Source organism: Euprymna scolopes, chromosome 46, assembly GCF_053919585.1.
Source record: "Euprymna scolopes isolate OS-2025 chromosome 46, ASM5391958v1, whole genome shotgun sequence".
In the NCBI taxonomy this organism is placed as follows: Eukaryota; Metazoa; Mollusca; class Cephalopoda; order Sepiida; family Sepiolidae; genus Euprymna; species Euprymna scolopes.
In genome coordinates, this window is record NC_136527.1 from 117,295,840 (window position 1) to 117,309,437 (window position 13,598).

General features: G+C 31.3%; 1 protein-coding gene across 1 annotated transcript; it reads right to left on the bottom strand.

The window, feature by feature from the left end:
- Positions 1–1,769: 1,769 nt before the first annotated feature.
- On the bottom strand, positions 1,770–13,084 carry LOC145270201 (transcription intermediary factor 1-alpha-like). The gene is made up of 2 exons (XM_080125832.1): positions 11,999–13,084; positions 1,770–1,802 (listed from the first exon to the last, which is right to left on the bottom strand). Exons 1-2 carry the CDS (start codon positions 13,082–13,084, stop codon positions 1,770–1,772), a joined length of 1,119 nt encoding a protein of 372 aa, XP_079981958.1.
- Positions 13,085–13,598: the final 514 nt, after the last annotated feature.

The following is a 13,598-nucleotide window of genomic DNA, read 5'->3' on the forward strand; positions in this document are numbered from 1 at the left end:
ACCCCAACCCAGCCAAACGCCACAGGAAACAAACAACGTTAAAAAGAACGAATCATAGATAAGTTCCACAAAAGCGACTGTTTTTCTTTAAAAAAAAACATTCTTTCTTCCTCATCTTTCCTATCAATACGAGTTTTCTTTATAACAGCTCCATTTGTGTTGTGTTTCTTTCTCCTTATAGATGTCACATTATTTTATGCTTTTGCTGGGGATGGGGCATTCTACTGGATGTCAAACATTCTCCTATTCATTTAGTTACTCCAACTGAGGGATCTTTTAAAGATTCTAACTGTCCCCTTAAGTTAAATTGTAAGATCTCCCTTGCACTTGGATCAGCGAGTATATTTCCCAGTGTGAGTTTTCATATGCTGTACTAAATTTGATTTTTGAGAAAAAGAATATCCACACAGTACACAATGATATGGCTTTTCCCCAGTGTGAGTTCTCATATGTTCTACTAAAGTTGATTTTACAGAAAATGAGTATCCACACACTTGACAATTTCTTGATAAGCCGTTCCCTTTAAGTTAACAAATTTACTTAATTTCCATTACTGACAATTACTATATTGTCCAATTGACTACTGTACACTCTTTAACCCTTATCCTCGAGTGGCCCCTGGGCCTTGATAAGTGATGATACCTATATAAAAAGAGAGTTTATTCAAAATGCGGGCGAATTCGAATGTTTTTCTCAGTTCAAATAAGTTTTGTGTTAAATATTTGCAGAATCATAAATTAATAAAAATAATTTCTGATCAAATGTTTTTTTTTTTTATAGTTTTACAATTTTCATAGCATGTTTTATCTGGTGACAATATAGTGAAATGGGTAGATTTACGGTTTAGTTGTACAAATAGCTTTGAACCACGTTATATAAGAAGGGACACTATATATATATATATATATATATATATATATATATTGTTTAATGTAAACAGAAGTTTTTTTTAATATTTACGTGATTATTGAAAATGTAATCCTCTGATTAAAATTTAATTAACATTAACCACGTTGTTTAAAAAAATGCAAGATGAAGTTTTAAAATGATTAAATGTGTTTTATTTTATATTTTAAAAATAAAAACATTAAACAATAAAAATAAAATGTTGGTTTTGTTCTCGAAAAGAAATAATGAAAGATGAAGTTAAAAATCATTAAATGTTTTTAATTTAATCACGTGATTATTGAAAATTTAATTATGTGACTTAAATTATAGTTTAAATTACCCACCTGTGGTCACGTTATCGTTAATTATTATTCGAAAATTGGATAATAGTAGCCAAACGACTATTGTAGGTCACGTTTTTTTCAATTCTAGAAATTAAGCGATATATAGCGGCATGCCGTTTTTTGTGAAAACAGGTTTCGAAGTGATTTTACAACTAAACGGCAAATCTGCCGTGAAATGAAAGTGTAGTATCTGTTCTTGTTTTATGTACAGCATTATTATCATTATTCCGGAAAATCACTTACTTGAATGATGTATAGTTTTACCTCGTCTCATGATATACATCATCATCCCATGCATTACCACCTTCTTTGATAGGGTGGTTAATTATTTGCCAATAATTAAGGCATTAAATATTATGAGTTTATTCTCCTATTATAAATATAAGTAAAGGTTGTTTTTCCATCTCGACTTCTGGAAAAGATAATAAATAAGATATAGGCAACATATGTTCACATCATATCCTGATTCGTTTTTATTACTATACCTACCATCAAATGATTACATTACACAAAGAGTTTATTCAAAATCTGATGTTATTACAGAATTTGCGTCGATGTGTCAGACTTTCTCTGGGACGAGAAAAGAAAATGAAAAGAAAATTATTCATCAGAGACTAAAGCTTTTTGATAATCAGATCTTTTATGCGGCAATTTTGTTTTACATAAACGCCTGATTGTCTTTAGGTTTTCATGGTGTTGTCGTGATGCGTTCATCGATTACAGAATTTGTAGGTAATTTAGAGATTGTTTTTTGATTTCTTGCTCTTCTGCGTGACTGTAGATGGATAGTCATTGGATTAGGTTTTAAGTATAACTTTTTTATCAATGCATTGCTTTATTGTTTTCTTGGCTTTGGTGTCATGCTCCCTGTTCAGCATTGGTTTGAGGCCAAAGGGGTTTTATCTTACGATGAAGGCGTAGGCTATGGAATCGCAACTAGTGAATAGGGAACTGTTTTGGGAGATGCTGATATATATATATATAGATAGATACTGATATATATATATATATATATATATATATATATATATATATATATAGCAAATTATAAGATTTTGTTCATTTACCGTTTATTTCTTTCATCATGTTAAAATGTTCAATTTTTGACATAACCTGTTTTGTAGCGCAATCACAATCATATAATTATTTTGTAAATTTTGTATGTTTTCCGTCCTGATTCATCAGAAGAATAAAAACTCATTAACGTTTTTTTTTAATATCGGCATGATTATATAAATTCGAAAGTAATCCGAGGAGTAGTGTCAGCAGAAGAATAAAAACTCATTAACTTAAAAAAAAAGTTGTAGTTATCTATAAAAGTACTATTCAATGAGTACTACCATTCTTCATTGTTAAGAATTTATTTTATATTTTATATGCCATGTCCCTTTTAAATAAAATACTTTTTTAAATAAAAATACATGCAAGTATTTAATTTAATTATTATTGTTATTAGTATTGATATTGTTAGTGTTATTAATATGATTAATGTAATAAAAAGTATTATTATTAGCATTGTTAGTGGGATTAATATTATTAGTTTTTGCATATCAACAGTCATAATGTATTATATGCGGGTACATTGGTGCCTGTGTCTGACGGGCCGTGCATTGATATAACTGCGTATGTGAGTATAAATATAAACATGTTATAACTGTATGTGAGTATTATTCATTTATGTATGCGTATATGTGTATATCTGTGCATATATACACGCGTGTATGAAAGTGTGTGTGTTTGTGCGTATTTATATATATGTATGCATGAGGATGTTGATATGTTTATTTTTATTTATTTGTTTATTTTCATTTATTTTAGTTTTTATTTTTGATTTATTGTTATTAATTTATCTAAATTATTCTAATTTTTTTCTTGTGTATCTTTATAGTTATTGTCTGTGTTCAGTGCGTGTGTGTGTGTGGGTGGGTGATATACAACGAGCGGTGTATATCCACTCCTGTGTATAGGTATATGCGTATGTTTGCTTCTAGAGAGTGAGTGTGTGGCTTCGTGTGTATGTTTGTGTTAATATAAATACACTATAAATAATTTCCTAATATATCATAACAAAAGAAACTTTAAAATATTTCCGCATACCTTTCAATTTTACAAGCTTGCATACCCCCCCCCAAAAAAAAAAATTATAAGCGATTTTATAGCCGCCATTTGCCGTTTAGGTTACACCTGTCAAACATAGCACTCCATAGATAATAGACACCCGACAAACCGTTAATATAAATTACCACGCAGCAACAATACACCCCCAATTTAACCCTAAAACATATGCCCCTTAATCTCAACACTATGTTAAAGACCATATACAATCTTATATATAACAAGCTTCTCCTTTATTTATTTAGAATTCAATAAAGATGTCCTCAACATTCTATAATTCCTCTTAATCTTTTTCGTCCCTAATGAACCCTTCGCTAGACACTGCATCTTCCCTATGCTACCTAGCCACTTTTCTACTCTTCTGGTGAGAAGCATTCGGTTTCGAAATGCCCTGGTATAAAGAGTCCCTTCTATCCCCCAAATTTTGCTTGTATTCCATTATTCAATAATTGATCCATTCTATATCTACATATATATATATATATATATATATATATATATATATATATATATAGTTTTGTGACGTCATTTCATACTCTTGTTGTCCTATTGTATAAGCTCCAATAATAATTGTTGAGCTTGGGATTATCCATATAGTAGTCTCCTCTTACAGAATTGAACGCTCTCTTTTCCTCTTACGCATTAAGCTATATATATATATATATATATATATATATATATATATATATATATATATATACAGTGGGAGTCAAAATTGTTTGCAAATTGTATAACTTGATAAATTTATGCTTCAATATTTTCCAATATTATAACTATGTTACTCACTGTTTGATATGCAAATATATGAAGTAAATTCATAGAAACGGAAACCAAATAATCATAATCTGGGGGTATGGATCTTTAAATGATTTCAGGAAGGAATATGGGCCAAAAGAGTTTGCAAGCATTCATGTATCCGCAATAAATACCATTTTTAAACATGATATAATTCGAAAAATTGTGTCATCATGATGATAGTACCATATATTGATAACATATTACAAGGAAACAACAATCATTACTCAACAATTAACAGAACAATACAAATTATGAAACTATTTAAGCCTTTATTCGCTTTCCTCCATTTTTAATCAAATCAATCAGCCTCCTATCAACAGAGGATGTTAATGTATGCACTTGCTGAGGTGTGATTTCAGAAGATACCTTCTTGATTTTCTCCCAAATATCTTTTTTACTATGGAATTGATGCCCGTTTTCGTAAGCCTTCCTCTTCAGAATCGACCAGAGGTTCTCTATCGGATTCAAATCCGGGCTCTGAGGTGGCCAGTCCATCAGACGTTCACCAGAGATCCCCTTGTCTGAAAGCCAAACTTTTATGAACCGAGAAGCATGGCTTGAGGCATAGTCTTGTTGGATAATTAGATATTGGTTGAGAGCATCATTTTGTGAATTCAACCAGGGCAATAAATTTGCTTCCAAAAACTTGCAGTCGTTCACAGAATTCATTTTGACACAGTCAGGGACAAGAAAAGGACCAACAATCTCAGTTCCAATAATACCAGCCAAAATCATCACTCCTCCTCCTCCCTGTTGACGTATGAATCGCAAGCGTGGGCTATTGCCTTAAAGAAGCCATCCCTTAGCCCAACCGTTCGGGCCCTCCAGGGTTGCTCTGGCTTCGTCAGTCCAGAGAACATTATGAAAATTGGTTTTCAAATATTTAGTGGCCCATGCTAGTCGCTTCTAACAGTTTATATTACTCAAAAAGGATGACATTTTGTATGTGTTCTCTGGTCGGCTACCTGTTTCAAACCCCGATTTGCGGTCCTTTTAGAGATGTCTGCATGGTCGAAAATAGCTTTACTTGTGCTGTGTGGGTTTGCTAGCAAACTCCTCTTGATTTTTCTAATATCTCGTGATGAAGTCACCTTTGGTCTGCCACTTTTATGCTTTTTTCTTCCATCTTTGCCGTCAATGATGAAACGTTTCATAGTTCGATGATCTCGTTTCCAAATTTTCGAAATTTCCAATGTAGACTTCTTTGCAGCAAGAAATATAACAATTTCACCCTTCTCCCTATCTGTCAACATCTTTCCTTTAGCCATTATCAATAAATTAAGATTACCTGCATAAAGTGGAAAATGTCGAACTATTATTAAATTCTGGCTTTTATCGTAAAATGTAGTAATGGAACGAATGAGAATAGCAACCAGCAAATGATGAAAAATTAAGCACAAGTAATAAAGAAATTGAGAAAATATAGGTCTAGAAACTCTTTTGACCCCCACTATATATATATATATATATATAATAAAAATAAAAATTACAATAAGTTTACCAAGGTAATCAAAATGGTAAACTTAAAATATATTATAAATATTAAAGAGTTAATATTTATAAGTAAAATAAACTCAGCCAGATGTAAAAGCTCAATAAAACCGAAAAGGAAATAGAGCTTATAATATGAACGAATGATTAATAAAACATGTTTAAAAACATATTGAAAAAGAGTTAAAAACATATTTAATTTTAAAAAAGGAAGCACAAGATAAGTGGATAGTCCTTAATCCGCGGAGTTTCGAAGAAATACTCTCCTTCTCATCAGAGGGCAGGAAATTAGCAAAATGCAGGATCGGATTTTGCATATAAAAGTATTTAATGAAACTACAAGTAAGTCACAGATCTTACTTGGTTAAAAAAAAGGGTGAGGTAAGGGGAACAGGAGGCAAAAGAAAAATGATAAAAAGATTTCACATGAATGGATAGTCCGGTGAAGGGTAAAAATCCAAGAATGGTAAAATCCAAAACGGTCGAATTTAAAATTTCCAATCCAATGGGTAAATTCCAAATGGTCCAAAATAATCCAAAAGGCAGAGTTCCTTGGAAAAAAGCGTAAATAGAATGAATTACAAATACTTAAAAGAAAAAGCCCTAGAGAAAATATTTAAAACACGTCAAATTAATTAAGGTTTAAAAAAAACCCGAAAAGCGGTGAAAGTTTAAATTTGAAAAGCAAGGTCAAACTGGCCCAGACAAAGAGCGCGAAAGTTAGCGTTAATAATCAGGTCAACTTAGATATGCACGTGAAAGTTCCAGAATTGAATTAAGAAAACTGATCAGAAGAACAAATAAATGGCTAAGTTTATGAAATAGGGCATCTGTTATGTATATATATAAAAAAATGTAGAAAGTAAATAAATATATAAAAAAATAAATAAATAGAAAATTATATATAAATACACACAAGGTATTTACGTTGAGGGGGTACAAGGGCTTGTCCAGGAGCAAAAGACAAGTAGTAAATGATCGATACTTTCAGGCGTAAGTAATTTTCTAGCACGGTAAAGAGAGCCTAACTTTTTTGCAGCAGCCTTGGCAATACTCTCTCAACTCATGTTCCCTGTGAATGTTCAGCCGAGGAGTTTGAATGAAGTACTTTTGCTAATGTATCTTTTGCCATATTCGTGATTGTGAAGGTGTCTTGTAATTATTAAAAGAAACGAGCTTAGTCTTGGCAGCATTCAGTTTGACCATCTATAGCTGTCCCCATTCCGCTACAGACAGTTTTCCTCTAGGGTTTCCGAAATTGTCTTGCATATGTGTTCATTCGTTTTTCCCTCTTGTTATAGAGTGTGGTGTTGTCAGCAAATATGCCCTTCTCAGAGACTATTTTATCAGGGAGGTAATGTATGAATATCAAGAATAATAAAGATCCAAGGATCGACCCTGCATTTATATCATTGTTTATGACAACCTGGATTATTGTCTTATGAAGGATTTATGTAAGTATTCGTCTAGTAATACCGTAGAATTTGATTTGTATGAGAAGACCATCGTGGCATACCTTGTCAATAGATTTAGATATATCTAGAGCTACTTCCCTGTCCTCTCCAGCCTTATTCAGTGCATAAGTTTGTAACTTGACATTTCTTTATGCAAGGATATATTATACGATTCATTGGATGCTTTTTTAAAAACCTCATCGAAACAGTTAAATTTGAATTTCTTGAATAAATAAAATACCTTGATAAAATTACGTAATTTTTGGAATTTGTTCATCTTCGTTCCGTGACTGGTACATACATTATACAGACATTTTTGTATTTTCGTGCTTGTGAAAATGTCGTCATGTGTGCTAATCTGAATAAGCACCTATAATGTTAATAATATCATTAACAAACATTTCCACTCCATTTGTTTGGTTCAAAATAGGTATTGCTTAAATCCTATTTCAGTCACCTAAATTATTTAGAGTTTATTATATTATAACTCTTTCAAAAATGAAAGCAAAAGAAACTCCCAGGTTGGCTTAACCACGGCCACCGAGATATAGAAGCCCGTAAACTGAAAAAGGCTCACAGGCAATGTAGGTAAGATTTATCGAACTGTTACTGTCGATAGCATATGACGGCAGTTTTTTGTTAAAATAGAAAAGAAAGGAACACAAGTCGATTAATAAGGAAATAGAACTTTATTCAATACTAGCGGGGGGTTACCGGCGTTGCCCGGGTTTTTTTTGGGGGGGTGTATGTAGGAGACGGTGACCATGTTTTAATATTATAAAAAGCACGATGTTAAGAAAAATTGGAAAAACCAATACAAAGCAAAACAGCGAACGTTAAAAAAGTATAAAAGAAAAAAGGTTTAAGTAGAAAAACAGGTTCGAACCCGAAACATCGAGGCTAAGGCGGAAAAAAAAAGCCCGACATGTTACCCCTACGCCAAAGAGACATAAACTTAATAACGGATAAAATTAAACCTTTCAAAAAATATGCAGGTGGTTGAAACTAACGCGAACGTTTTCTAGGTCACACATGACGTCATTGTCGTAGTAGCAGGAGCGGAGAAAATGAAGGAACGATTTTTTCGCCACTCCTCCCTGTACAAAACTGATGATTTTAGGGTGAAGGAATTAATGTTTTGGGCCAACTTTTCGATATCTATTGGACGAAGGTTGGATCTTTAAAATGATACCTATCTGGCGAAAATCCGTGACTCGTGTCGAAAGTTTTTGCGAAACATACAAACACACATAATACATACATACATACACACATTTTCGCTTATATATATATATATATATATATATATATATATATATATATATATATATATATATATTAAATAATAATATTATCTATGTAAAATTACGTCATTTTAAAGCAGTATACAATCTAATAATGATAAAACTGAATTATGAATTTAGGGAACAAACAAAGAAACAAAACACAAACAATTCTTGACCTTCGGGATCACAGTGTAGAAGTATCTGTTCCGATGCTATAATTTACCTTTTCTGTCCTCGACCGGTGGAGGAGAAATCCTTCATGACTAGGACAAATATTATTTTTGTCCCTACCCAGAGTGTCCCTTATTGGGGAGCTGAATTTTCCCCCATGTTGAAATATTTAAATAACTATTACTTTTAATACAGAAATTACATTTAAAGTTTTGGTTTCCTGTTCTTCTGTGTTCATTTTTCCCCATGTTTTTCATCAAAATGTGTAGCATATTTTCATCAGTTACATGGTTAGGAATCCTATACTTTGCTATAGTCTTCATTTTTATATCAGTGCAGAATACATGAATACGAAAAGGAAGTCTACATAACTACTAAAAGACAATGATACCATAATGTGAACATTGGTTAAAAACTAAGAAAATATAGTAACCATCTACGATATTAAATCAGAGTGGTGGTGAATTTGGGAGAGGACATTATTATTATTATTATTATTATTATTATTATTATTATTATTATTATTATTATTATTATTATTTCACTCACTAGAAGTTGTCTCACAGGCCATCATCAGTGATTGCTCACAGGTAGTATCCTGTGGTATTCGCTGGAAACCGCGTGACAACAAGTCTCCTCAGATTTCCGATGTTCTCCACCTCTTGATCACTTATGTAGATGATTGCACATTATCACAACAGCCGTTTGCCATTGATTTCTCATTGGCATCGGCCATTGGTGTTTCCTGCAGTTTTGGTGACAAAATGCCTCCACAAGGTACTAGATTCACACTGCACACATCCAGTGGAGGTCTGGTTAGTACTCTCCCACCTCGGACTTTCCATCCTCCCTGATCCTTCACAACTAGTTGGGGTGGCGCCAGTAGATGTTTGGAAATACTCAATGAAAAGTTTTATTTATTATTAAAAGAACGGAATGAAAATATTCTCGTAAAAAAATGTTTATTTTGCGGTTTAAAAAAAAAAAAAAAAACGAAATTTTCGGCTTCCTTCGGTAGAAATAAAAGTTCGAAAACTTCACTTACCGTTCTATTTTGTTAGATTAAAATGATCCCAATGTGCAATTATGATAATTGTAATAATAATAATCTAAATAAAGAATTGTTTTTTTCTCTTTAGGAGAATAAAAGAAATATAATTACAACAGCCACAAATAATAACGAAAACTATTTTTTATGGCCACGTAATTGAACACCGGAAACTTTGGCCACCTTCGTGCCTTTACCTGCATGTTGATCTGGTAATGATGTCACGCTGTCATGGTCAGTGGCATACTCTCTCGATAGCCGTAGCTAAACTGCACAAGTGCTAAATTTTCGTTCTCTTCTATTTACTTGGATGAGTTTTTAATAGGCACCGCCAAAACTGGGGCGGGGGTCAGGTCAGTACTTTTTGACGGACCGTCTTTTTAAAAATCTACCAAAAATCAGGTAATTATCCGATCAATATTAAATTTTCAGCGATTATTAAGAGAAGAATGAACTTTATAACAGTGTACTTATTTTTCATAAACTACATTTATATATATATTTCTTTTTGCTTACAAACTTTCCATCGTTTTAAAGTGGGAACAAATATGCTTAAAATAATCATCTGAAACTGAACAAAACATATTATGTTGTTGTAAGGGGCAGAATTATAGATTTTAAAAAAATTGTTTGCATACCTTATTTTGACGCCTGAATATCAGAACTTCGATTGTGTTTAATTATCCCGCTTTTGAGTTTTGAAGTGTGAATATGTTAAGTAAAATAATTAATTTAAGTTAAGCAAAACAAAATTATTTTTTTTTAATATTTATACGAAAAAAGCCATTTTAAAATCTTTGACTTTGACAACAACTAAGGAAGATGAGGATAATAGTCCGCAATAAATAAAAATTAATAAATAATACTCATCTCAATAATGAATTCCAATTAAATAATATATATAATGGAAAGATACTTTTCCACCTACAACAATGGCTACCACTCATAAAATAAAGAATTACACTGCTTCATACGGAAAACTTATTTTCGGAAATGTTAAATAATTTTATATTAAATTGTGTTGCTTTTACGTTGACCTCACCTCAAAAAATGACCATAAAATGGGTGCTCATATTACGTTAAATTAATATAGAAAAGTGATCCCCCACTTTTTAAATCTTTTTTTAAATTTCACACACAATAATAAAATGTATTTATTTACGTGCTTGATGATAAAATTCATCATTATTGACTTTTTTGTTTCTTTTCTCCAAAATGTTTCAAATCTCACACACACACGATAAATAATAAACCTCCACATGTATATACACACACAAACTATAAAACACGCATTAATAATAGACAATAAAAACTCATCAAATAAAAACGATGCAAACAAATAACCAATTCTGTACTTTCACCTAACAATTTAGTAAACATAAGATACCATAAAAATTCAACTAAAAACGAAGGAAACAACCCGAAGTGATAATCACAAATAAAAACAAAGTTTCAGATTTTCAAATATTGTTTTTAATAACAGACAAAATTTTTATTCAAATTATAGAATAGACGAGAAACACGGAAACACACGATAAAAAAAAACGAAAATAAAAAAATATTTTAATTTTTTTTTCTTCAATAAAAAATTTTAAAAATTTCGATTCCAATTTTTCCATTTTTTTTAACAGAAACAAAAATTTTGTTTTCCAAAACAAAAATGCGATAATCAAAAATATTTTGTTGTTCTTCAAATTTAAACAATTTTTGTTTTGGAAAACAAAAAATTTGATTTTCATCACAAAAAAAAAATTGTCCAAATTTGTTGAAGTGTAGATCTAAAAAATCTTTTTCTTTTTCCATCGAAAAATTAATTTGTTTAAAATTGAAATCCAAACAAATTAATTTGGGATGAAATAAATTTGAAAACACAATATTTTCATTAAAAACGTCAAAACGAATACGGGATGCAAATGGATTAATTCTTAAAGTTTCAAATCCTTCAATTTGAAAAATGTTTAAGTTTTCACATTTTTTGGAAAATGTATGAATTTTTAAATTTGTATCCAAAACAAAAATTTGTTCGTTTTTTTCAAACATAGAAACAAAATTTGTTTTTGTTTTAAAAAAATTTGTTAATTTATAAAAAGGAAAATTTGCTTTTTTTTTAAAAAACAATAAATTTTTTTTTCCAAAAACACCACAAATGACAAAAATGTTTTCCGTCGAAATTATACAAATGTCGCGAGGTTCGAAGGATTCATTGTTTGTGACAGAAAATTTTTTAAATTCAGTTATGAATTCGCAATTTTTTTTTAATTCAACCAGTGATTTATTGTTTCCATCGCAAAGAAAAACGTGTTCCTCATTTTGATCGACGAAAATCGAACTAATAAAGCGATCTTCTTTTGCATCTGGTAAATCGAATCGATTTTCTTTGCTAATTTTTTTTATTTTGCCAACTTTTTCAAACGTGACGAAGCCGTCACTTTCGTTTTGCAATAAGTTGATGGCTTTGCGCCAATAATCAGGAAATTCGACAAAAATGTCATATTTCGTCTCCAATGATGGCAAAACATGTCGCAAAACTGGACATTGTTGTTCCAACATTCGCATTCCACAAAAAACTTGGACATCTTGACGATCTTCGCTCATCAAATGATCAAAATTCAGCCGCCATGTGGAAATTTCTTGCAGAATTCCATCATTTTGTTTCTTCATGTGATGACATTTGGCCAAGATTTCTTGCATTCCTTCATCGATTTGATCATTCAACCGCAAAGCGTCATGTTTGGCTTTTTCGCAAATCGATTCGTATTCCGACCAGATTTGCACACGTTTTATCGCGCAGTCCGATTTGAATTCACTAACAAATTGCAAAACATTTTCCGTTAATGTCTTCACTTCTTCTTCAAATGACGTCATTTTGTGCTTGAGGATGGGGAATTGCTCCTTGCGTTTGACAATTTCATCACGGACCCTTAACGGGGATACATTTGTGCATGGGGCCATTAGTTCCTTTGCGTGCATAGTGTAACATTTGTCGCAGTAACAATTGCTGCATCCTTTGCAATAGACCTCCAACTCTTTACTGTGAAGAGCACAGTTGTTTGACATCTTCATCACTAACGCAATTGCATCCGACTTTCGCATTGTAGCCAAATCTTGGAACAAATGTTCCTTTTTTAGCAATTTTTTGTGGTATCGGATGCAATGGTTACACAAGAGCTTTCCACACTCACCGCACCAAAATTTCGCTACGGATGAGATGTCATCCTCCGAACACCAATCGCATTGGAACTCGGATGAAGATTCGAATTCTTGCCGCATCAATTCCTTCGCGATAATTGGGGAGACACCAAAGTCTTTCCAATCCACAAATTGTGCATGACACTTCGGACAAGTGCAGTTTGTGTTAGTTTCATCCAAAGTTTTTCCGAAACACGACCGACATACGCTATGCAAACATGGCAAGCATTTCGATAGTCGGTTTAGTTGTTGTTCGCAGGCGACACATTGGTAAAGTTGCTCGAATTTATTGGAAGCCATTGTCAAACTGAAATAAAACAAAATAGAAAATGCATTAGATTTCACAATTAAACATTGTTTTAAACATTATTTTGGTACACACACGAATGTATATATATATATATATATATATATATATACATATATATGCATATACATATAAATATATATACATATATATATATGCATATATATGTATATATATGTATATATGTATATATATGTAAATATATGTATGTATATATATGTATGTATATTATATGTGTATATATATATGTATATATATATTAAAATGGAATTAGAATACAGAATTAGAATATTAGTAAGTTAGATTATTTAAGCTTTTATTTTTTCCTTATACACACACATACACAAATATATATATATATATATATATATATATATATATATATATATACATATATATAAACAATAAAAACAAGGAATATTACAACCAAGCCTTAGCTAGATCAGGATATAAAGAACAAATTAAATTTGTTAAGGAAACTCAAAACAATAACAGAAAGAACAATAA